Source organism: Nannospalax galili, unplaced genomic scaffold, assembly GCF_000622305.1.
Source record: "Nannospalax galili isolate Female #2095 unplaced genomic scaffold, S.galili_v1.0 scaffold259, whole genome shotgun sequence".
Taxonomy (NCBI): Eukaryota; Metazoa; Chordata; class Mammalia; order Rodentia; family Spalacidae; genus Nannospalax; species Nannospalax galili.
This window is the reverse complement of record NW_008344750.1, coordinates 2,071,580-2,094,667: the sequence shown is the minus strand read 5'-3', so window position 1 is coordinate 2,094,667 and position 23,088 is coordinate 2,071,580. Positions and strand designations below refer to the sequence as shown.

Here is a 23,088-nt window from a genome sequence, read left to right as displayed (position 1 = left end):
TTTCACATTTGTTAGGGTCTGACTATATAACCTAGCTTGGCCTCAAATTTGTGATCCTCCTGCCTCAACACCCCTCCTCCCAAGTCCTGGATTACAGATATGTGTGACCATTCTTGGTTTGTATTAGAACATTCCTTGCATTTATGTATACAGTGTACATTTACTAGGCATCCCTGTCTGTAGGAGCCTGTGCTGGGAGATGCAGGGCTTGTGGGGACTGTGGTGAGGAAAGCAGGGCATATGCCCAAGGACCTGTTGACCTAAAAGGTAAGATGTTAGCTACTAAACTAGGTCATACCAAGGCTCTAAGGTCCTTTCTGTCTGTGCCTCTCTCCACCTCTCTGGCTATAGCCACATTTCCCATCTACCACCACAACTTAGCTTATACTATTGTGCTGGTATGGAATGAGGGGTTTTCCTTCCATGTCCCCCACATTTAAAGGTACAGGTCAAATTCTACTCTCCATGAAACCTTCTAGGGTCTCTCATTCCTAAGAAAATTTTGTCTTTTCTAAGCTCGTAGCCATTGGCTTCTTCTCCTTGGCCATTTAACTTGCCTTTGCTCTTGTAAACAAATATCTTTGGGATAAAAGGGTAGTATCTGAACATTTCTGGGCTCTAGCACATTACTTATTGCATGACTTACAAGAGGAGAAAGTGGCCATCAACATGTGACCAGGTGCTACCATAGACGTAGGATCAAAGTGACTGAGGATCCTAGCAGAGGGGAAAGCAGTTGAGATCTGAAAAGAGGAAATGGCTTCATGATGCTGGACTGAGGCAGTGACTGGGGAGTGTTGGGACAGTCTGATGGCATAGGCTGGACAGGAGGCTACTGGGCTGCAGCTGCCAGAGCATCCACCCACAAGTCAGACTTGCCACTAGCTGGGAGCCCACAGGTCCTGGGCCGGAGCTGGGTAGCAGATAAGCTAATAGCAGAGCTGCTTTCTCTGGGCCCTGACTTCCACTGTGGCTTCCTCTTTGTCCACCCTGAGGCTGAGGTCTGGCCATGCAAAAGGTGGTTGTGCAGGGCAGGCTAGGAAGTGGCCACAAGAAGCCAAGCCTGAGAATTACATCTATTGATTCTCTTTAGCCTTATGCCAACATACAAGGCAATGATCACCCCTACTTAGTGAAGGAACCATAACCCAGAGAGGCAAAGGTGCTTGCTTATGGAAGCTTGTAGAAAGATGTGGAACACTGGCACTTAAACCTAAGCTTCCTGATTTCCAGAGAGGACTCAGTCATGCCATTCTGGGTGTGAGAACTTTGGAAGTGGTTCCCAGAGAACAGGAAAGGTCAGACTCAGAGCACTGGGTTCTAGGTAGAGAAACTGTTTTTCCTTGCCCCTCAGCCAGGTGCCATGTTTTGCACCCTGCCTGTTTCTGCAGGTAAAGGGAAAAGGTTGTCAACTTTGGTTTTGTTTGTTTGTTTGTATTCCTGGCTAATCTCAAACTCAGTATGTAACCAAGGTTACCTTGAACTTCTTCTGATCCTTCAGCCTCCATCTTCCCAGCGCTGGTATGTGTGAGCATGTGTCACCATGACCGGTTTATGCAGTGCTGGGAATTCGACTCAAGTCTGTGCAGGCTAGGCAAGCACTCTACAAATGGGCTGCATCCCCAACCCTGGATGCCAGCCGAAGGGCTGCAACCTGGGCTGGTAGCAGTGGTCATAAACAATGGCATGTTAGGTGGGCAGCAACAGCTCAGAGAGTCAACATCAGAGTTCCTAGAGGCAGAACACTTAGGCAACATCCCTTCTGGGGAGGGAGCACCAGGAGAGCTCCGTTACATCTTTGGGTAAGGAAGTATTGAAGAAGCAGCCAGATTCTGCCATATGGCGTCGGATCTTAGAAGTCTTTAGCCAGTGGGGCCTTTCACCCTCCTCTTTGCTGGGATGAGGAACCCGGCCCTAGAAGCTCAGATGTCCCGGTGGGCACGCTTGCTCGTCTCAGACCTTGGGACCGAGGAGGGGACCCGCGTGGGCTCCGGAGCCTCGGCGTGTCTGGCCCCGCCCCTCGGGCTCCTTTAAGAGGCGGGGCTTGGCCACCAGTCCCCGCGGCTGGGGCCAAGGGCTGGGACTTTACTCCAGCGGCTGAGGCAAGTGAGTCGGAGCTCCATCAGCTGCCGCAACCGCCGCGCCCAGAGGCTGAGCCAGGATGAGCGGCAGAGTCGGAGACCTGAGCCCCAAACAGAAGGAGGCTCTGGCCAAGGTGAGTCCGCCCCGGCTCAGGGCTGTGGCCCACGCCCTCCGGGTGGAAGCGCCTTCGAGGGACGGTTCCCCCCACCCCCCCAGGCGGGCGACAGAGGGAGCAGAAGCCGGTCGCCCTCACTTTGCCCGGGGCCCGTGGACCGCTTCCCGCTCTGTCTGGAGGACCTCGGGAAGTTTGGTCATCGCAGTCCCCAGCCGGAGCAGCCCTGGCGGTGCCACCTGGGAAGAAGTGGTTGCTTGGAAGCCCTCGGAGGCAGCTGAGGGCACAAAGGCAACATTCATCCTCGGGCTGGCAGGGACTGGCAGCCGGGCCGTGGGACAGGGGCAGAGCACCAGGATTCCTCCCATTTCCGGGAGGTTTTCCTCTTGTGGGGGCAGTGGCAGATGGAAGAGACCTGGACAGCCCCTTAGGTACTCCCATAGCGCTTGCGAGGTACCAAGTCACTGTGCGACCTTGGGCAAAGCTCTGTCCTGTTTGCTCTTTGGTTAAATGAAAGGAGATTGGACCCCCGGATGTTGAATGGGGCACCTCTCTGTGTGTGAAGTCAAAGATGCTCCAAAACCCGTTAGGTTGGGTTAGTTTCGCTGAGAACTCTTCTATAGAACATAGACTTTTGCCTGCCAAGGGACTTAGGTGATGCTCCTTAGAAGGCAAGGATGTGACCAGGCTTTGCCTTGGCACTTGGGCAGAGGAGAGGCCCATCTACTCCATTCAAGTTCAAGGGCTGGACCTTCTTCCCCACTAATGCAGATTTAGTTGCCCTGGGCCAGAGTTGGTGGGATCCAGCCCCAAGGTTTGGAGGCTCCACAGTTGGGCAGCTTTCTATTCTAGGAGGAGGACAGCAGATGTCACCCGCTGTGTGTAGTTTTTTCCCAGGCTGAGTCTTCTTCATCTCAAATTCACTGCTGATCTACAGGAGAAGTCTGGCTGAGATGGGATTAGGTGGATTAAACCAGGGGTTTAGGTAGGGTCTTTGGTGAGGGATGGCTTCCAACTGTTGTTTGGATGATCATTGTCTCTAGCACTGGGAGCTGCTTTGGGGGGATGGGAGGGTCTGATTGACCTTGCTGACCTAGGCAAGGGGCAGAGGTGGCCAGTCCTCATTGGTCCCCTCTAGGGGTGTCTTACAGGTCAGTGACCAGGAAAAGGTTACTGTTTGGGGCAGGAGGCTTGGGGAGAGCAGCAAGGGGCCTGCTCACCTACTGGGTAGTGAAAGATTAGAGGTCGGTGTGGCTGTCTTTTGGGGTCACTGTCCATCTCACTTGGTTAGCTCTCCTGGTACTTTTCCCTTTTCGTGGCTTCCCGCTGGAGCTGTCCTCTCCATCTGAATTTGTCCATCTCTCTCCCTCTTCTACTTTTGAAGTCTTTCACACTCAGCTCAAATGGCATCTTTGAGTGAAGGCCTTTGAGACCACCCTCTTCTCCATTACCCCGTTCCATTACCATGGGGGTAGAAAACTGCAGTGGAATCTGGCCTCAGATCTGTAACCCAGCTGTGTGATTGTAGATGTGTTGGTTAGCCTCTTTGAATTTCCATTCCTTCATCTGTAAAATGGGGACAGTGATACTTCTAGGGGGTCTGAGCTATAGGACACAGGGCCAAGATCAGTGTTGTGCACATATGGAGTGCTAGGTGTACAGACAGCATCTACCATAGCATGTACCATAGTGCCTGCTTTCAGTTAGCTGGGAACACTCCAACCTGCCCAGCAGACTGATGTGGAGATGTGCTCATAAGTGAAGTGAGTGCCTCTGCTACTTGGCACCCCACACAGTGCCTGCACTTAGTGTGTCTACGGGATTGGTATGTAAAAGAAGGCTCTGGCAAAGGTCTCTATGGAGCCCTCTGGGTAGAGTACAGATGGGGGACCTCCCACTCATTCAGCTGCCTCTCCCTGCAGTTTCGAGAAAATGTCCAAGATGTGCTGCCCACCCTGCCGAATCCAGATGACTACTTTCTCCTTCGTTGGCTCCGAGGTGAGGGAAGAGGGTCTTTGGGAGGCTAGGGCAGGGACAAGTTCTGGAAAACAGACTGATGGCCCTTGGAAACCCTGGCAAGTTAAGAGAAACAGTTGTCTGGCAGCCACAGTCCCCCAGCCCTTCTATTAGATATGGACACAGATACTCGGAGATGTGAAGTGACTTGCTAGGTGAGCTGCAGGCACAAAGGAAACTAGACTGTCTGGGTGTGGACTGTTAGCTCCTTGTCCATGTATTCCATGTGTCTGCTCTGCAGACGGAGGAAAACCTAGGCCCAGAAAGGCCCCATTATGTGGGAAGTTGGAGGCAGAGTTGAGGTTAGAACCAGGGTCCTGGCCCTGGCAGCTTGAATGAAAAGCAGGGTATATGGGAACTGAAGGGGGACAACGCCCTGCCAGGCCCCAGCGCCCTGAATTTTAGTTCTAGCTTATGCTAGCCTGGCTGTGACACCTGAGCCAAGGTCACAGATCTTCTCCTGGTTCCTCCTCTGGGAGAACAGGATTAGGCAGAGTGCCTTGCCTTTTGCAAGATATAATATGACAAGATCCACCTGTGGGATGATGGGACCATATTGCTGCTAGTGTCAGAATCAGACTTGGCCTGGTCCCTGGCTCCTTAGACCTTTTTGTTCTTTCCCTCTCCTTTCCTGTCATTCAGTGCATGTGCCACCCTTCCCAGCTCTTCTGACACACTTTTATTTTTCTTTATAAAAACTTTGCCATAAGGAAAGTCTCTTCTGACTAGCAGAGCTCCAGTTGTGATGTAGAATTCTATCCCAACATGTAGAAGTGCAAGCCCTGCAATTTATTTGTAGACACATCCATACATCTCCATGCCCTTGGAGTCTTGGGACAGGTGAAAAGATGTGATTTCCTTTGCTATTTTGCTTTCCAGAGCTGGCATACTCTTGAAGGCCTGGTAAAAACACCCAAGGGCAGGTGTACCCAGGAGAGTCTCGTGGGTCTCATCGGCCTCTGGAAGTGTCACCTGCCCATTTCCCTTCACAGTTGTGATCCTATCCCTCCCTAAGTCCATCTAGAGAGGGTGGAGGAGCAGTGTGGGGGTGGCGATGAAGTCAGTCCATGCTGAGGAAATTTTGGCCCAGCATTTTCTGAAGGACTGGAGCTAAAAGCAAGTGGGTGGAGAGAGTGGGAAGACAGTGGCCTCCTTAAAGGGCCAGCCGCAAGATGATCCAGCCAACCATGGAGCTGCTGCTAGGAGAGCGGTTCCAGAGAGCCATTGAACAGTTAGGTTTATTTAGGCACAGGCTGGCTTAGGTTCTGGCAGCTGGTCTCCCAGACGCTAAATATGCTACCAGAGTCCTGGGATGGATAACCCATTGTATGAGGCTTGATGGTTCACCAAGTGCCCACATCTGGCACTGAGTATACCCTCATGGGAATACCAGAGTATTAGTCATTCTCATTTTCCAAATGAGAAAACTGAGGTTCAGATAAAGGAGGGACTTACCTGAAGGCACACAGGCAATGCAGAACACAATCAGGGCGGAACCTAGGACTCCAGATTCCCAGTAAGCCACAGCATCCCTTTGCACAGCTGCCCCTGAAGCCAAGCTCTGCTTCGTAATTGGTTTTCTGTTTCTGCGGTGTTGAGGTTCGAACCCAGGGCCTGGTGCCTGTCAGGCAAGCATTTTATCACTGAGCTACACCCTGGTTCCAAGTTCTGCTTCTTAAAACAGAGGAAGTTTCTCCTCTGTGGTTTATTTGTGCTTCACATTTTCTGGGCAGGAGCTCAGACCTAGTCAGACCCTATTATGAATTTGAATTGGGGTTTTTGTTGCCTTTAAAAAAAGTTTTTCTTTCTTTTTTTGATTCTGAAGGAGATGTTTGCAGTAGAATGTGGTATGAGCTTGGGGTTCAGTTTTCTGTTGGCCTTCCAGCGGGTATACAAATCCCTATTGCCTCTCTCTGGCTGGAGGTGAGTTCTGGGTACCCCAACAAAGAGGGCCAGTGAGCAAGACAGAACAAAGAGGTAGTAGAAACCCTGAGAGGAAGCGGTGTGGCTGAGTGGATCTCTGTAGTTAGATAGGGATAGACTATGGGCTATGGGCAAACTAGAGCCCAGAATGGCTGTTCCTGGGCTGGGTTATGGTGCAGTACCCCATGTCAGGCATTCAGTTGCCCTTGAGCAGAGCAGTAGGAGCCTGGAGAGGTCTAATTCAACTGGCATGGGGAGCACTAGGCAGATAAGGAAAGCCTTGAGGAAGACCCTGGATGTTAGATTCTGGCAGATAAGGGTTAACTGGAGAGGTTTCCCCTAGATAAGGAGTTTATGGCTCCTGGGCCCTGTTCTCTAGGGAGATAAAGACTGTCTTCCCTAGAGGGGTGTCCTTTCTTTGGGAAACTCCCATTTTCATGATCCAGCTCCTCTGTCACAAGAGGATGCTGCTTTACTAGGATTTCTAGTTTCTTAGCTGATCTGGTCAGGAATATATAATATCTTTTCCAAGGTAAAATCCAAAAGATTTGCTGAGATGCAGACCCATTTAAATTCTTCTGAAATCTGCCCCAGACTGGCAGATGACACAGGAAGAATGAGGAAGAAATTCCCAAGGCTACCAGCTCCCAAGAGCAGCTGCCTGGTTCTGCCAGGAAGGGTCCAGCGTCCATAATGACTGTGGCAATGGCCAACCCTCTTGTTCTTTTTCCTTCTTTTTTAAAAATTTTAAAATGTACTATTATTGTGTGTATACATGATTTTGTAGGGCGGGGCATGTCACTGTGCACATGTGGAGGTCACAGGATAACTTTGTAGAATTGGTTCTCTCCTCCTACCTTTACATGGGTTCTGGGGATCAAATTCAGGAAAGCTCCTTTACCCATGGAGCCATCTTGCTGACCAAAAACCTCTGTACTGTCTACTTTGCCCTAGATCAGTCTGTTCTCTTTTTAAACAAGGAGACAGAGTATGGTTGCAAAACCAGTTTTATCATTTCTCTCTCTCTCTCTCTCTCTCTCTCTCTCTCTCTCCTTCCTTCTTTCTTTCTTTCTTTGTCCTTTTGAGACAGGGTCTCCCTATAACCCCAGCTGGCCTGGAACTTTCTATATAGACTAGATTGGCCTTGATCTCACAGAGATCCACCTGCTTGTGCCTCTGCCTCCCGATTAAAGGCATGTAACATTACACCCAGCTTTTGCTTTCTTAAGAAGGGTTTCAATATGTAGCCCAGATTGGCCTGAACTTCGTAGATAGCCCAGCCTGACATCAAACTCGAGATCCTCCTGTCTCAGCCTCTAAAGGTACCACACCCAGCTTTGGTCAGACCTCTTGACATACCCTCTTGGCTCCAGAGAGAGGGCTGGATTTCACAGTAGCAATGATGAAAGGATCAGTGACATTCCAGAGGGCAGCCTGTTTGTCCAACATCCAGGACTGTCAGCAGATGTTCATCAAATCCACAGAAGATGTATGGCCAGGAGAAACAGTTTATAGGTTAGATGGCCAAATGAATCAGAAGCTTAGACACTTCAAAGGATGGAACAAAGCAGGCCACCATGATGAAATTTGAGAGGGATGCATGGAGGGTCCCTCCTCTTCATGGAGGGACTGGGGGCTTAGTCAGATCACAGGTGTGAAGGATTTAGGGGTTTCAGTTGACTCTAAGCTCCACCTGAGCTAAAGCCATGACTGTTGCCAAGAGAATTCTTAGGGTTTATTGCAGAAGGCAAACAACACCTGGGAGTATTTTCAGCTTGGAAAGCTCACCTAGGGAGGAGGGGCCCTGGCAAGGTGGACAATACCCAAAGGCAAATTATTAGGATGGTCCTGCAGCCGAGTATGAGAAACAATGAAAGGCTCCAAGGATGGCCAGGGTGATGACACAGAATTCACATCTTGGGAGGGTTGTCAGGTGGCAGAAAGGCCTCTTTGGAGTAGATTGTAGCTAAAGACAAGAAACAGGTACAGATGGCACTCTGGTTATCTGGGAGCAAATGGCCTTGGGGGACAGTGAGATTGTATGTTCAAGACCTTGTGTCTTGAGAAGGGCAACTTGTTACATGCCTAAAATAGAGTGTGGGACCAGGTAAGCTTTGATTCAGACACTTTTCAGGAACTCTTTGTGTGGATCCTTTAGGGAAATGACAGCATTGACTGGAGGAGCATTGACTCCTTTACCTCACTGAGGTGTTCTGCTAGCTCCACCTCATTCTGGGGCAGCTATGTTCATCTTTGAACTGTGGGCCAATGTCTTGGGGCTGGATGTTAGACTATGGAGATAAAGGTTTATCCTTGTAGGGGGATGGCCAATTGATAAAGGGATCCAGGGTTCACTTTCTCTGAGATAAGACCCTTTACCTGATTTGTATCCACTAGGATACTCTGACCCCAAGGTTACAATGCCCTGCCCTCCCAACTGCGTTGAATATGATCTGCTTATCCCATAAACCCAGGGGCTGTGGTGTTTCACAAGCTCTCAGTGGTGGCCCTCTGAGAATCAGATCTGACAATGAGTTGCAGAAATCCATAAGAGGAGCTGACCTGAATCCAGAAACAGGCTGATTTCTGCATCCTTGGACATGTAGTCTGATGGCCTAACCTGGTCATATTTTTGTTACAGCTCGAAGCTTTGACCTGCAGAAGTCGGAGGCCATGCTTCGGAAGGTGAGGTCCCACTGCTACATCAATTCTTCACATCAGAGTCACATCTTGCCTGGATTTCTTTTGCCCACTCCCCATCCACACGAGTTACAGTCTTTGGCTTGTGTGATATATCTGTTAGCCAACCATTGTTGCCTTATCCCTGAGGGACAAAGTGTGTTTCCTTCCCTGGAAACACAGAGCTTTACTACTTCTGGACCAGCCGAGAATGATGATCTTGCTGAGATCTCTGATGAAGGTGGGGGTCACCTTTTCTACTCCTGTCTAGGGTCTTCTAGGGGTCACCCATGGTCTGGTGGTCAGCTCATGCTATCACTCATCACTAGGCATCTATTTAGAACCACCACCCTCCCTTCTCACATCCTGCTTTCTAAATCTTTGTGCATTTGCAGCATGTGGAGTTCCGGAAGCAAAAGGACATTGACAACATCATCAGCTGGCAGCCTCCAGAGGTGAGGACAAATGATCCCATTCTATCCCTAGGGGAGGATGCTTATTAGACCCAGTGAATATCCTGGTCCCTTGGACTGAGAGCCTCAGAGGACAGGTCTGACAATATCAAAGGAGTCACTGTGGTTTCAAAATGGGTTTTGGTTGGAACCAATGGATGTGGTAGAAGAGATTGATGAACCCATAGTAAAGTACTGGGATCAGGGAAGGTATGGATGCCTTAAACCTGCCCACCAAGTGCCTCTACATGTCTTTGCTCAGGTGATCCAACAGTATCTGTCTGGGGGCAGGTGTGGCTATGACCTGGATGGCTGTCCAGTCTGGTATGACATCATTGGGCCTCTGGATGCCAAGGGTCTGCTGTTCTCCGCCTCCAAGCAGGACCTGCTTAGGACCAAGATGCGGGACTGTGAGCTGCTTCTGCAGGAGTGTGCCAACCAGACCACAAAGGTGGGTGGCCTGCTTGGTATCATGAATGAATTGACCATTGTGCAGGCACTCCATTCAGCAGAAGCAGGGCTGTACAGAGGGATGGACTCACAGCCTCAGGGTTGAGGCTCAGACTTTTGGGTTTTATGGACCTGAAATCTCAAAGTTGTAGACTAACATAATGTTGCCAATCCATTTTCTTTCTCTCCCTCTCTTCTACTGGAGATTGAGCCTAGGGCCTTGTGCATGTTAGGCAAGCACTCTACCACTCCACTAAGCTACACCCCCAACTTGTCACATTTTCATTTTGATAATGACTTTAAATGACTACTATTGTCATAATATCCCAAACTATAGGAATGGTATAGTCTCAGAATAAAAAGCAGTCCTTTAAATTGAATAAATTTACTTCATAAAAAATTCACTCCAAGGCTAAAGTTGCAGCTCAGCTGGTAGAGTACTTGCTTATTATACTCAAGGCCCTAGGGTCCAACCCCAGTACTGCAAAATCAAAACCAAAACAAACAAAAAACAAAAATGCACTGCAGCAGGGTGAAGTGGTGTACAAACATGTCAGTAACAAAAGTCTGAGGCAGGAGGATCTTGAATTTGAGGCTGTGTAGCCTGGGTTACATAGTAAGACACTAAAAAGCAAAGAAACAAATAAAAATCCCAAACCCAAGAATTTACTACAGCTGGAGATGTAGCTAAATGGCAGAGAGCTTGCCCAGCACAGAAAAGGTTCTGAGTTTAATATCACACACACACACACACACACACACACACACACACACCATTAAAAATGTAATTTTTAAAAAAGAAAAGAAAAAGACCAAGGCAAAAGCTGGAACTGCCACCTGGCTTTCTTGCCTGCCTTCTTCCCAGCAGCTCCAAAGGGTATGTCAAAGTTTGGGGGACATTTCATCATGTCATCTGTAAATGCTCACAAAGAGCTTACTGAATGCAGAAACCAGAGGGGTTGGGGACATAGAAGCAAGTCAACCTGGGTGCTTCCTTAGGGTCTAGGTCGCACAGAGCCTCCGTGCCTAAGGAGAGGTAGCTTATGTCCAGGTGCCACATGGGTGCTGCCCAGGGAGCATATGGTGATTCTGACAAAGAGGGAGGCCAGCATGAGAACCTGCAGGACTGAGGGGGTCCCATCTGTGATCTCAACCCATCCAATCATTTACCAGATGAGAACATGGAGACCCAACGGGAGGAACAACTTGTCTAAGTCATAGTTCCAACCTAGGGTCATTATCTCCATCTGGAAAGCCCTGGACCCAGTCAGACCTGATCTGGTTACTCTGTTGGTACCTGATACAATCAGCATTGGCTCTGACTTGGGCTGGGTTTCTGCAGCAGGACAGTGATGTGTCTTCCTGCTGTCTGTTTGTTCCCTGTAGCTGGGGAAGAAAATAGAGACCATCACCATGATTTATGACTGTGAAGGACTTGGCCTCAAGCATCTCTGGAAACCTGCTGTGGAAGCCTATGGAGAGGTGAGGAGCAAGGAGAATGGGAGCAGGAGGGGACCTCTCAGATAGGCTTCCCAGAGGATGGGTGTGGTGTTGGCAGATTCCAGCCTGGAGGAAACAGGACTTCTCTGACTGGCACAGAGGCCTGAGCCTACTGGAACTACAGCAATTTTGCTTCCACAGTTTCTCTGCATGTTTGAGGAAAATTATCCTGAAACACTGAAGCGTCTGTTTGTTGTTAAAGGTAAGCTGGGAATTTCTGGTGAAGAAGCCAAATGGGAACAAGGGGTCAAACACATTACTTGGGGACAGACTGAGTAAAACAGTGAGTCAAAGGACATATTCAAAAGCTTGACCTTGACCTGTACAGATGCTTTACCGTTCATTGCCTCCTGTGAGTCATCTGGCCCAATAGAATGTGAGTTAGTGATGTGATAGGAGATCCTTCGGCCATACCCCATGTATAGACTGGGAACTAAATCTCCAACATACCAGGCTGAACCTCAAGGCCTGGGCTGCCCCCATGTTCACTCCATAATACTAGGGGACATGGGTGCCAATATGGGGTTGGTGCTGCAGAGAGGTGAATAGTAGATGATGCTGTCAGCAACTGAGTTATCCTTGCTTCTGGCCTCATATGGTCTGGTCTCTCTTCCAGCCCCTAAGCTGTTTCCTGTGGCCTATAACCTCATCAAGCCCTTCCTGAGTGAGGACACTCGTAAAAAGATTATGGTCCTGGGAGGTAAGTGGCCCTAACTCCACAGATTGGTGTGCACTCTAAATTGGGTCTGGTTTTAGAGAGGTGGCCATAGCATCCAGGCCAAAGGCTCATCCTCTGCTTTGGTAGTAGTTGGGACACAGGGGCAAGTGGAAACAGAGCTGGACCTTTCCATCTGTTTTCAGATACGCTAGAAGCAAACACTGGGCTCACCATTGAAGATTCAAAGATGAATGAAGTTCCAATACTTGTCCTTAAGCGGCCTTACAGTATTAGGGGGAGAGACAACTATAGAAAGTTATGATCTGAACAAGAAGGCACTAGAAAGGGCATCAAGAAGGTGGCATGGAGGTCAGTTTGGGTCAGCTAGGAGCGGTTCCACTCTTGCAAGCACCTTTGCTATGCCAGGCTCAGGACTAGGTGCCAGGTGCCTTGAATAGCTCTCAGGGAAAGGAGACACAAACATATTTATCAGCTTGATATGATAAATGGAAGAAAGGGGAACCAGAGTTCACAGTCATGCTTAGCAGGGACACTCATCCCACCTGAGCTGGCGAGGGCCATGCCCACCTACGCTACACACAGAAGTATGAGCAAGTCAGACATATGGGGCAAAGTAGGAAGTTGCTTGGCAGAAAGAGGAGCACAAAGCAAGGGCCTACCTAAGGCAGTTATCATGGAATGTGAGGCAGGGTGCTGCAAGAGATAGGGTGGGGAGAGAGCCAGGAGCCAGGCTGCATAGAATCCATGGGCACCATGCTCAGAGGCTGGGACATGACTCTACAGGTCACTGGGAACCAGAGACGAGTTCTTAGCAGTACCATGATCAAACTTTCAACTGTCATACTGTTCTGGCCAAGGCTGTGAAAGACAGATTACCAGTTTGTATGTTATGCTGTTGCTGTTGGCCATGCAAGAGACAGCATGCACTGAGGTAGTGGCAACAGAGATAAGAGGAAAGGCTGTACTTACAACTTACATAGGAAGCAGAACTCAATTGGCTGGATGGAGAAGGTAAGGGAGAAGGAGAAATTTAGAATGCTCCTTGGTGTCTGGCATGAGTGACTGAGTGCAGGATGATGCATTTGTTCAACCAGAGGAAAAACTCATAGAGGTGTGGATGAGCTAGAGGTTGACTATGCAAGACCTATAGATGTTGAGAATCCAAGAGTCTGAAGCTTAGGAGAAAATTTAGAGCTGGAGATTTGGGAGTTATCAAATTCAGGTAGCAGGCAGAACCTTGAGAATAGTTAAGACTATCAGGAAAGAATAGAGCTTGAACCCTGGGGAAATCTCCAAGTTCATGAGCAGGCAGAGTAAGCGGATCCCACTGGGAAAACAGATAAATGATTAATGAGGTTGGCAGATAAGCAGATAAGCAGTGATTGGATATGTAGAGCAGTGGGGAGAACATCAGAACACATGGGAAAATGTGACCCCCCCAAACCCTCCAGGACACATAGGAACCAAGCTAACTGGGGGTAGGAAGTGGAGTGGTGGGCTAGAAAGGAAGACTGGGATAGGCTGTGGAGTTGAGCTGGCAGTAGGTAGTAGTGACTCTGAAGGTCTCTGAAGGTCCATCTTTAGATGACATAGTACCAATTTTGCTTCTTGGACATTTGGCCAAGATCAAGTGAGTGGTAACTTTGGATTGGGAAAGTGGTGCATATCTATAATCCCAGCACTTTGGAAATGAGGAAAGAGAATCTCAAGCTCCAGGTCTGCCTGGGGTACATCCTAAGTTCAAGGCCAACCTGAGCTATATAGTGAGGCCATGTCTCTAAACAACAATGTGGGCTGGTGAGACAGCTCATCAGGTCAAAATGTAAGCCTGGTAACTTAAGATTGATCCCAGGATCCCACAGTGGAAGAAGAGAACCAGCTCCCAAAAGTTGTCCTCTGACCTCCAAACGTGCCATGCCATATTACATGAAGATCTCTCTCTCTCCTCTCCTCTTCTTCTTCCTCTCTCTCTTTCTCTCTCTCTCTCTCTCTCTCTCTCTCTCTCTCTCATTTTTTAAATAAAACTAGTATAATTCTCTCTCTCTCTCTCTCTCTCTCTCTCTCTCTCTCTCTCTCTCATTAAAACCCCCCAAAATGCATTTAAGAAATCTCAGCATTGGGGAGGCAAAGGAAGGTCAGGTCAAGGCTACAAGGTGAATTCCAGGCCAGCCTGGGCCACACAGTGAGATTCTGTTTTCAATAATAAAGTACAGGACTTCTGAATTCTAGTCCTAGCTTTGGTAGTGACCAATGATGCCCTGTGGAGTCTCAGTTACTCTCTGTAAGATAGGAAGAATTCTCCTGGCCTTATCCCAGCTCTCCTGCTTAGCTTGGAAAAGAAATAACAAAATCAGAGCAAAAGGTTTTTATGGTTTTTGGTTCCTTTGCTACCACCCACCATATGCGTGAGACAGTTTGGTTTCCTGGCAGCAGAGCTACGTAGGAGGTTCAGTCTGTTCTTCTGCCCACACTTCAAACTCTTTCAACCAAACTTGCCTCAGGCGGACTGTAAATGAACAGGGTCTTCAGTAGAGGAGGGATGAAATTCACTAAAGGCTAGTCACTGGAGCTTAGCAGTGCTAACGAAATCACCCTAAGACCACAGACATTGTGTTCCCAAGAGTTGCATGATTTTGGGACCCTAAACACCTGAGGGTTGGCAGACCCTGGACTGTCAACAGGGTTCTAGTCAATGGTTCGGAGGACATGAGGCTCCCTGGCATGGAGGTGTTGCCTACATATAATCTATATAGTCAGCATGGAAAGGTTTTCAGTATCAAAATATTGTATTTGGCTATTTCTTTGCAAATTGGATAGGTGAAGTGGTTCTCAGCATCAGATACTCTGGAGTCAATGTCTCTAATCAGGAGGATTTGTTTAGAAACAACCACCAAGCAGCCCCAAATAACAGGAGAAGTGAAATTGGGGCTGGGGTAAAGCCAAACAAGCCCACATAAGTCATGACTGAGCCCGATCAAGTACAGGAGATGGGAGTTCGGCCTTAACTAGATCAGGCCCTATGGATTCAAGACTTCTGGTCTGCCACACATTCCTCTGCGTGGAATGCCTTTCCCTGCTTTCTTTGTCCCTACAATGCTTGTATTTTAATGTTTGTATCATCTTCCTGGGAGTGCAGGGCTCTTCACAGTTTACAAAGCCTTCTCATACACACTTAGTTCATTTTACGTCCTTCATAACCCTGCACACAGGAAGAGCTAGCACAGAATGAACTGATTTCCTAAAGTTGCTGAGCTGGTCAGAGGCCATGATGACAACTCAGGGCTTCTGATTCCTGGCCCAAGTAGGGTCATCCTCTGGGCAATGGCTTGCCAACCCCCCTGTAGAAGTGTTCATGTAGCACATGCTCATAATGTATTCCTTTTTTCTGAGACAAAGTCTCACTATGGCACCAAGGCTGAGTGGGTTGCCATACCCAGCTCATGAACACCCCCTTTTTAGGAACGGACAGTTTTTTCTACCTCTACAGTATGGACCACCAGGGCTGAAATCCTGCCTAGTGACATGTCTCTGTCCTTCCCTCTCCTACCAGCAAACTGGAAGGAGGTTTTACTCAAACATGTCAGCCCTGACCAGTTGCCTGTGGAATATGGAGGCACCATGACCGACCCTGATGGAAACCCCAAGTGCAAATCCAAGGTACGGGCAGCCAGCTGGAGGCCAACAGGGAATCCTTGCTGAAATGCACACCTCAGCTCACTCTGTGCTCTGATTCTAGATCAACTATGGGGGTGACATTCCCAAGAAATACTACGTGCGGGACCAGGTGAAGCAGCAGTATGAGCACAGCGTGCAGATTTCCCGAGGCTCCTCCCACCAAGTGGAGTATGAGATCCTTTTCCCTGGCTGTGTCCTCAGGTAGGACCAGGCCCCTTCTAGGACACCTGAGCCTTTCATTCATAGTACCAGTGTGTAGGCTGGGGTGGAAGAAGCCTGTTGCTGTGGACACAAGTAGAGCTGTGTCTAAGAGGGTGATGTCCTCTGCAGGTGGCAGTTTATGTCAGAGGGGGCAGACGTTGGTTTTGGGATATTCCTGAAGACAAAGATGGGAGAACGGCAGCGGGCAGGGGAGATGACAGAGGTGCTGCCCAACCAGAGGTACAACTCCCACATGGTCCCTGAGGATGGGACTCTTACCTGCAGTGATCCAGGCATCTGTAAGTATCCGGGTCTTGACAATGCTTGAAGCCCCCTGCCACCCTTCTGTTTGTGAGGCCCCTCTTCCTCAGTGTTAGAATAGGAAGGAGGACTCTGAAGTCACCTCTCCTGGCACAGACGAGGAAAAGTAGGCCTGGAAAGGTGCAGTGACTTGCTTAAAGGGACCCAGCTAGTTTACTGCAGGGTGGGATTCTTGCCTGATACTCCTAGGTAGAGGTGAGCACAAAAGTTCAGAACATCTGCTTTTGGGAGCTTGACATGGTGACACACATCTGTAATCCTAGCACTTAGGAAGCTGAGGAAGAATGGCAAGTTGAGGCCAACCTGGGCTATACAAACATTGTCTTTAAAAAAAAAAGTTGGGGCTAGAGAGATGGCTCAGCAGTTAAGAGCACTGGCTGCTCTTGCAGAAGACCCGGCTTCGGTTCCCAGCACTCACATTGTGGCTCACAACCATCTGTAACTCCAGTTCCAGGGGCTCTAATCCTCTCTCTGGCCTCTTTGGGCACCAGGTACACATGTGGTAACACATACATACCTGCAGCCAAATATTTATATACATAAAATCCAAATAAATCCTTTTTTAAAAAGTCTGCTTTTGGGTCCAAGGCTAATTAGGCCAGTGCCAGTGGCCAAACAGTTCTTGTGGATGCTCCTCCGCTACAGGCCACAGAGGCAGATCTGACTAGATGGGTGTAAGGATCCCATTGGGAGCGGTATGCTGTAAAAAGCCAGTCTTGAACCCTCTGAACATCAGTCACCTCCAGGTTGTCCAAAGAGCAAGCACAGGACATGAGCAGGCAGTTTATACATGAAGAAATAAAAATGACAAACAGATACTTGAAATGGTGCCTAACCTCGCTCACTTTGTTATTGATTAAAATTCCTTTAGACTCAGCAGTTCTACTTCTGAAATGTATCCTACAGAAACATTTACACAAAACACACAAAGATCAAGGGAGCAGGATGTTCCTGGTAGCCTATAAAACCCATCATAAGTCAAATAAGTAATTATGGTCCATGCATACAATAGCACCATATAGTCATTCAAGAGAATACACTGACAGCTAAGATGTTAACACATGTTAAGCAGATAAACAGGAAAGAGCATGTGGTATATATTCACTTTGGTTGAAAAAAAAAGTATGTATACAGAAAGGAATTCTGGGAAATCTACATTAACTATAGGGTAACAGGATGCTTACAGAGGCCTTTTATTTTTTTTCTATTTATGTAAACATATATTTAAATATTATTTTTATTTTTTTATGTGTATGTGTATATTGCCTGCATGTATGTAAGTGCACCCATGTCATGCAATGCCCATGGAAGTCAGAAGAGGGTGTCGAATCCCCTGGAACTAGAGTTACAGGTGGTTGTTAGCCACTATGTGGGTGCTGGGAATCAAACCTGGGTCCTTCAAAAGAGCAGCCAGTGCCCTTAACTGCTGAGCCATCTCTCTGGTCCTTCTATACTTCCATTTTACAGTGACAATGTACTACAGTTGTAAGTGGAAAAAGTATATGCATATAGCAACACACAAGCCAGCTAAATTTCTAGTTTCCTTTCTGAGCCAAGGGACTGAGGGTAGAAAAGCATGAACAAAGGCTTTATACTCAGATCTGAGTTAGACTTGACTACTGGCTAGGTATGTGGCCTTAGCCAAGTGACTTAATCTTCATAAGTCTCAGTTTCCTGATTGTTGCAACTGGGATCTTACAGAGATACGAGATTACACGTGATAAGGTCTGTGAGGTGAATGGCATAATGCCAGAGGTAGAGCAAGCAACTCAGTGTCTGTGGCTACCATTATAGCTTTTATTAGAGCAAGTGGGGGATCAGGGCCATTCCCATTATGCTACAAGATGGGAGAAGCCCTGGGCTCCATTTCTGAGGCAGTATCAAGGCCTCTTCACTGGCCCCACAGATGTCTGCTGGCTTCCCTCCCATCCAGCAACACAAAGTCGCTCCTGTCCCCCCACACAGATACACTGTGGTTCCCTAGGGACAGGGAGCATTCTTGTTAGAGAGCAACCAGGTCTCAAGAGGAGGGTGTAGACTGTGTGCTTCAGCAAGAACAAGGCTTTAGCACTGCCCAGGTATTATCATCCACAAAGGAGAAAGCACTTTCTAAACACAAGGTTGCCTTTTTTTTTTTTAAAGGATGAGGAAGCTGATATATAGAAAAGGGATGTTCCCTTTCCTACAAAGTAACTTGTGTAGACACCAAAAGAAGAGAACACTAGAGACTCCTGGTCACAGACTGACCTAGAGATGATTACGGCATTTATCCTTGATGTGACAAAAGGGAGTGTGGAGTCCCAGATCAGGAAGTACTTTCCCAAAGGTCACAGAGCTAGCAGGAGAGCCCTGGCCCATTTGCATCTCCTCCATAGCAGAAGGATGACATAGCCTGTTAACATAACTAGGCTTGGGTCTGGAAATCCCAAATTTATTTTAGCCCATCTTGGATCTATTCCCCACAGAAGCCTTTCCCTGCCTGGGATCTGCTTATGCCCATTCATAGGTGGAACAAAGTCAGGCCACAATGTCAAGTGCCCCCCCCCAAGATATAAAGTCAATGAGGGGTATCAGCTGTCATTTGGAGCCAGAATTGTTGACATCAGAGTCTGGAGATCCAAGGATTAGGTTACAAGCTCACCTGTGGGCAGCAGTGCCTCTGAGGACCAGGAGACCCCCTGAAAGGTGGAATATGATCACTCAATAAAGAAACAGAACATGTGGGTATGTCTGACCCTTGTTCAGGTGTACTGGGGACAATTTTGGATTGATTTTACCCTTTTCCTCCCACCTAATCTTTACTGAGGACCTGCTGAGTGTGGAATGCTCAACTAGGAATGGGAAGATTGAGGAAAAGTATAGACTTTGGCAGGAGGGTACAATGTAGTCTGGAAGACCTGAAATCCCTTAGGAAGGTGTGAGATAGTGTTGGTGTGAAAACAGGCCAGTTAAGTACCAAGTGGCCCACTTACTGAGAAAGTCTAGCTTTGCCACCACCTCTCCTAGAGTGTTCTGAGCAAGTGACCCTAAATAACAGATTTGGTTTTCCTTCTCCATAAAATGAGGGAAGTGAGGTAGAGCAAGTCTTTACCTGGGGCCCCTGAACTCCCTAGAGCAGTGGTTCTGAATCTAGGGACAAACACCTCCCTTTTATAAATAGTAGCTACTGTCCCCATTACATTCTGAAACAAAATTCAGATAATAAAACCCATCTACACTTACAATTTAAAAATCAATATAATCTGTAATATAAAGAAAAATAAAAGGAACTCATTTTGAACATTATTATGAGGTACTAGGGATCAAACCAAGGCCTTCCTGCATTCTAGGCAAGTGCTCTCACTGAGCTTTAGCCCCAGACCTAGAATTTCCATATTTTTTCACTACATAAATGAGAAGGCAAGATGACACCTACTGCCCCACCTCTCTTCAGAACAACATCTTTACCTTAGGGACACAGCCCCTGAGGAGCTACAATGGTCCTAGGGAATCTGAAATTGCAAGCTGCCTTCAGATTCTCAAAGGGGTTAGTTACCTAACAAAAGTAGGCAATCCATCCATGAGCCTGTGAATAGATGATCAGTGTCACATAGAGTCATGCAGACTCTGGAGGCGCAGTGCCTCCACTTCTCCTGTGCCTCCCTTAGAGTCCTTTCTTGTGTTTGAGGGTGAAATCTTGCTAGGCAAAGACATCTCAATCCAGGTCTAAGGAGATCAAAGTGTGATGAACTCTGATTGCCAAGGCTGTCATGCAGGGCAGAGGGAGCATGGGACAGGTAGGACCTCTGGTAGAGATGGAAAACAGATGACTGATACTTTGTGACAGGAAGGAGCAGGGGACTGTGTTGGCTGTTGGGCTAATGCATTTTATCCAGGATCAGGAAAAAAGGTTAAGTTTTAAGATAAATACAATTGTTGTTTTTCCATCACTGACATAAGTGAGAGAAGAGCAGAGCAGGGAAGGGGCGAAGCTAATGTTTTTATTTTCATGCTTAGTTCTCCTAAAGGGGCATTTGAATGAAATGCAACAACTTGTCGAAGGCACAGAGTTAGATTAAAACTAAGCCTGTTCAGTTGCCAAGGTTTAGAAGCTTTCTCTGCCAAATGAATGCCCCTGTTCTTGTCTCTGAGGAAACCATCGCTAACAGGTCCTATCTGTCATCCTGCCAAATATATTCCATTCCTTTTTGGAAGACTATGCATCCATAATTAGCAGGGCAGGTTCTCACACACAGCCACAGCCACAAGAATTATGTCTGTCATTTGGTATATATTTGAGGAAAGTTTGAAATATAACTCACCACAGGGCTTGAGCAAACCTGTCGCTTTCTACCACTGCCAGACCAGAGTGGCATCATCAAAGAGAACCTGGAAGTGTAGACAAATAAAAAAGCCCAAACACCTGTATTTTTCTACATACATTAACAAAAATGTTACAAACTGTTCTACAGCTTGTTTTGGCTTCAGGATGTGTCTTAGAAATTTCTCCCCATCATTATGTGGCACTAAACTCCCTTCCTTCCAGCTCTCCCTCTTTCCTTTAAATTGTCCAGCTTGGCCTCAAACTTGGCGCATAGCCCAAGCTGCCCTTGAACTTTGGCTCCTCGGCTTCCTAAGCGATGGGATTACAGGTGTGTGCTACCATGTTCAGCTAAGCTGTTTCTTTTATATCACAACAGTGTTCCAGCACACGAATTACAACACAAATTGCTTAGGCAACTTTCCTTTGATGAATATTCCATCTTTTTATTATTATGGGCAGGCATGCAGTGAGCACCCTTGCCCCATTTCTCTTTCTACAAGGTAAGTTTCTGGTTCATAAATTTTGTACAGAAACTGAATGGAACTGGGCTTCCCAGGGCCCAAATCAAGCAGGACCATGGGCAGGAATGCAAACCTTAGGGAAATTCCAGTTCCACCATTCCCTTTTTACCTTATTTATAAAACAGAGCTACTGCTGAATTCAGAGTTGCTGTGAAGGAGAGTGTGATCGCACGTATAGATTACAAACTCAGTGCCTCCATAGAGGCCTTATCATCATCAAGCTACTGCTGCTGCTGCTGTTACCCACTCCTTTCAAAGCCCAGTTCATGCTCTGCCTGGTCTAAAAAGCCATGAATTTGGCCTTGGAGACCCTTTTCTTCTAAGCTGTTCCAGTTGTGATCCTCTGTCACTCATCTCACTTGGTGCTCTGTGTCATACATTATTTTCCACTCCATGAACATATTGTTAATCTAGCTAGAATGAGTTTCAGGTCAAGGACTATGCTACCTTTACTTCCATCTCCTACCACACTGCCTTGCTTAGTCAGTAAAAATCACAATCGCTAGCCCCAAGCTCTTAGTCGAACTGCCTAAATGTCTGGTTTTCTGCTCCCCCAGATGTCCTGCGGTTTGACAATACCTACAGCTTCATCCATGCCAAGAAAGTCAGTTTTACTGTGGAGGTCCTGCTTCCAGATAAAGCTGCGGAAGAGAATATGAATCAGCAGGGGACAAACATCTCAAAATAACAGCTCTCCTCCAGCAGCAGCCCTGGTCCTCCAGTGTCTCCCTGTCAGTTTCTTTGTAATAGTCATTTTCCTACAGCCTCATAGCCCAAAGAAACTGGGCTGGAGGGAAGGCTTCAGACTGGATCTGGGAGATTTGGTTTTACCATTAGAAGACGACAAATAGGTAGATTGGGTCTCCTTGCTTTTCAGATTACTAAGGAGGTCCCAGAGACTAGTTGTCGGGATAGGATCTGTCTCTCCTGTAATCCCAGTCACTTCTCCTGCCCAGTGTCAGCTAAAACAAGAAGGGGAGGGGGGTGCACAGTGCGACAGCAGGGAATTAAAAAAAAGAGGAGAGATCAGGATGTAATACTCAGGGAAACCAGCTGTGGAGAGAAACTTGCTCCCAAATGAACATGGAAGAAAGCGTCCATGATCGTAATGACGGTGGCAAGGTAGCAGCCTGTTACGAGTGATGGTGGGGATCCAAAACTCTTCCAAAGTTTTTGTCATAAGGCTTGTGTGTCTCTTGGCTTTTCCCCTGGTCTCAGGAGTGGCCCAAGTCAGCACAGATCTTCCCACTGGAAAGCAGATGGGCAGGCCTCTTTTTCCCCTTGCGAACTTCAGCATCTGCCAGGCCCACTGGCTGCCTGTTTAATCACTAAAGACTGCCAGTGACGCAGAGCTTTGTGGGACTTTGGTACCGAGCTACTGCTCCAATGCAAAAACAAAATAAAGCAAAACAAAACAGAACCCCCACAAAACCTCCAAAAGCACAAGGGTAATTACCTCCAGGGAACACAGCTGTGGAAGGGCCAATGAGGCTGTGGGTGGGTCCTAAGCCTCCCACTAGTAAACCTCCATTTCAGCACCCCAGACAAAAATGACAAGTGAGATCCAGACAGCACTTGGAGAGGGCATTTTCCAGTCCGAGTCTTCCACAGTGCCTGCCAACAGGCTTCCTGACTGACCTGTGCAAGGGCTTAACAGGCCTACTTCCGTGGAGGCACCTAACGGGGTGCAGTGCATTTCCCGCGCATGTGGACGCGAGCAGGGAGGCTGCCCGGGCAGGTGGCCAAAAGCCGGGCAAACAGCTCGCAGAGCCAGGAGCAGAGGGCAACTGCAGCACTTGAGCCAACAGGCCCTGAGAACGAACGCCATGGCCTGAGCTGCCCAGAACCCCAGACCATAGCGGGCCCAGGCTGACAGGCTCCAGTCACGTTACTCAGGAGGATATTCTGGCCTTGGTTTACAACGCCGTTAGGTACATTAACCAATGAATAAAGCAATTTTCAATACACATGGAGTGGAATTCAATGACCACCGCCTGTCTTCTAGCAGCCACTTAGACTAGAACTATGCTCAAACCTTTCCGAAGCCCAGAAACAGTTTGTGGTCAAAGTGACACACAAGCAGAAGCCGTCTGTTACTCTCTTCTCGCGTGAACTTTCCCAAGCAGCCCAACTATATCAGTTTGTATCCTGATTGGCTCAGCCGGGGTGGGGGC

At 47.9% G+C, this 23,088-nt stretch overlaps 1 protein-coding gene across 2 annotated transcripts; it reads left to right on the top strand.

Moving 5' to 3' along the window:
• Positions 1-2,018: 2,018 nt before the first annotated feature.
• Sec14l2 (SEC14 like lipid binding 2) lies at positions 2,019-22,881 on the top strand. Of its 2 annotated transcripts, none has more exons than XM_008841057.3 (12): positions 2,019-2,215; positions 4,117-4,192; positions 8,775-8,818; positions 9,208-9,267; positions 9,527-9,715; positions 11,101-11,196; positions 11,356-11,416; positions 11,831-11,914; positions 15,444-15,550; positions 15,630-15,769; positions 15,899-16,068; positions 21,472-22,881. In XM_008841057.3, the coding sequence occupies exons 1-12, from the start codon at positions 2,162-2,164 to the stop codon at positions 21,600-21,602; spliced, it is 1,212 nt and encodes a 403-aa protein (XP_008839279.1). In that variant the 5' UTR covers positions 2,019-2,161; the 3' UTR covers positions 21,603-22,881. The 2 variants fall into 2 exon arrangements, with proteins under 2 accessions (XP_008839279.1, XP_008839280.1); XM_008841058.3 differs by having other exon boundaries at positions 2,060-2,215; positions 9,556-9,715.
• The last annotated feature ends 207 nt before the right edge of the window (positions 22,882-23,088 follow it).

Excerpts from the sequence above, each read along its gene's own strand:
- Sec14l2 (XM_008841057.3), top strand. The coding sequence starts at position 2,162 with ATGAGCGGCAGAGTCGGAGACCTGAGCCCCAAACAGAAGGAGGCTCTG. Across the intron at positions 15,770-15,898 it reads TTCCCTGGCTGTGTCCTCAG|GTGGCAGTTTATGTCAGAGG; the intron begins GTAGGACCAGGC and ends TGTCCTCTGCAG. Across the intron at positions 16,069-21,471 it reads CTGCAGTGATCCAGGCATCT|ATGTCCTGCGGTTTGACAAT; the intron begins GTAAGTATCCGG and ends CTGCTCCCCCAG.